Source organism: Aptenodytes forsteri, unplaced genomic scaffold (genome assembly GCF_000699145.1).
Source record: "Aptenodytes forsteri isolate BGI_AS27 unplaced genomic scaffold, ASM69914v1 Scaffold341, whole genome shotgun sequence".
Lineage (NCBI taxonomy): Eukaryota > Metazoa > Chordata > Aves > Sphenisciformes > Spheniscidae > Aptenodytes > Aptenodytes forsteri.
Genome location: NW_008795553.1, coordinates 199,451 through 200,265, shown reverse-complemented (window position 1 = coordinate 200,265; position 815 = coordinate 199,451). Strand labels below are relative to the sequence as shown.

At 55.0% G+C, this 815-nt stretch overlaps 1 protein-coding gene across 1 annotated transcript in view; it reads right to left on the bottom strand.

The window, feature by feature from the left end:
- Positions 1 to 815, bottom strand: part of RECQL4 (RecQ like helicase 4) — a gene marked incomplete at its 3' end in the record, with an annotated part of 12,008 nt that overhangs the window by 8,356 nt on the left and 2,837 nt on the right. The window contains 2 exon segments of the mRNA XM_019472808.1: positions 5 to 92; positions 684 to 783. Of these exon segments, the coding sequence (XP_019328353.1) occupies positions 5 to 92; positions 684 to 783 (188 nt within the window).

The window sequence follows — 815 nt, the reverse complement described above, 5'->3', positions numbered from 1 at the left end:
CCGCCCAGGAACAAGGCGTCCAAGTTTCGGTCGACAGATCCGCCGCCTCCCCCGAACCGCTCCGCTTTCTTCCGCCACTTCTGCTTCCACACCTGCGAAGCGGGACCGTCTCCCGTTATTTTTATACTTTTATTGTTAATAAAAGCATATTTTTATTATATTTTACTTCACCCCGGCGCCGGGCGTTTGCCAAAGCGCTGCATAAACACGCCAAGCTTTAAAGACTAAAGGCAATTTTCTTCCAGCTGATGCTTGCCTCCCCCAAGAGATGATCCCGAAGGATTTCACATTAATTAAAGGGGAGCTATTAAAAAAAATACAATCCTAGCTTTTCGTTGCAGAGCTGATGCTGAAAAGGCCGAGAAGTCAGGCAGCGGCGGGCAGGGCAGGGAGCTGAGCCGTGCCTCCTGCCTGCGCCGCTCTCCTGCGCCGTCACAGAGCTGGGGACGACTCAAAAATAAAGGTCAATTAACTAAAAGGTAAAATAGGGAAATTCAGAGACCAATGAGAAGACGAGTGAGAGCTGGGGGAGTTTTAAATTCATCCTGGACCGGAGGAGTTTAAATTTGACTGGAAACGGGCGAGAGGGGGGCGAGCAGCGCGGTCCCGGCCGGCCGGAGGCTTTCGGCGATGCCCCGGGGAGACGCCGGCAGTGCCGAGGCAGCCGCCGGGTGGGACTTTACCTGCTTGCGAAGGCGATTTCCCCGCAGGGCGTAACCTCGGACGTGAGATTTCTTCTTCAGGTTAAGCCTGACGAAGTTGCCGCCTCTCTGCGGGGGTGCTCTGCGGGGAAGAGAGGGTGGGTAGGAACCCCC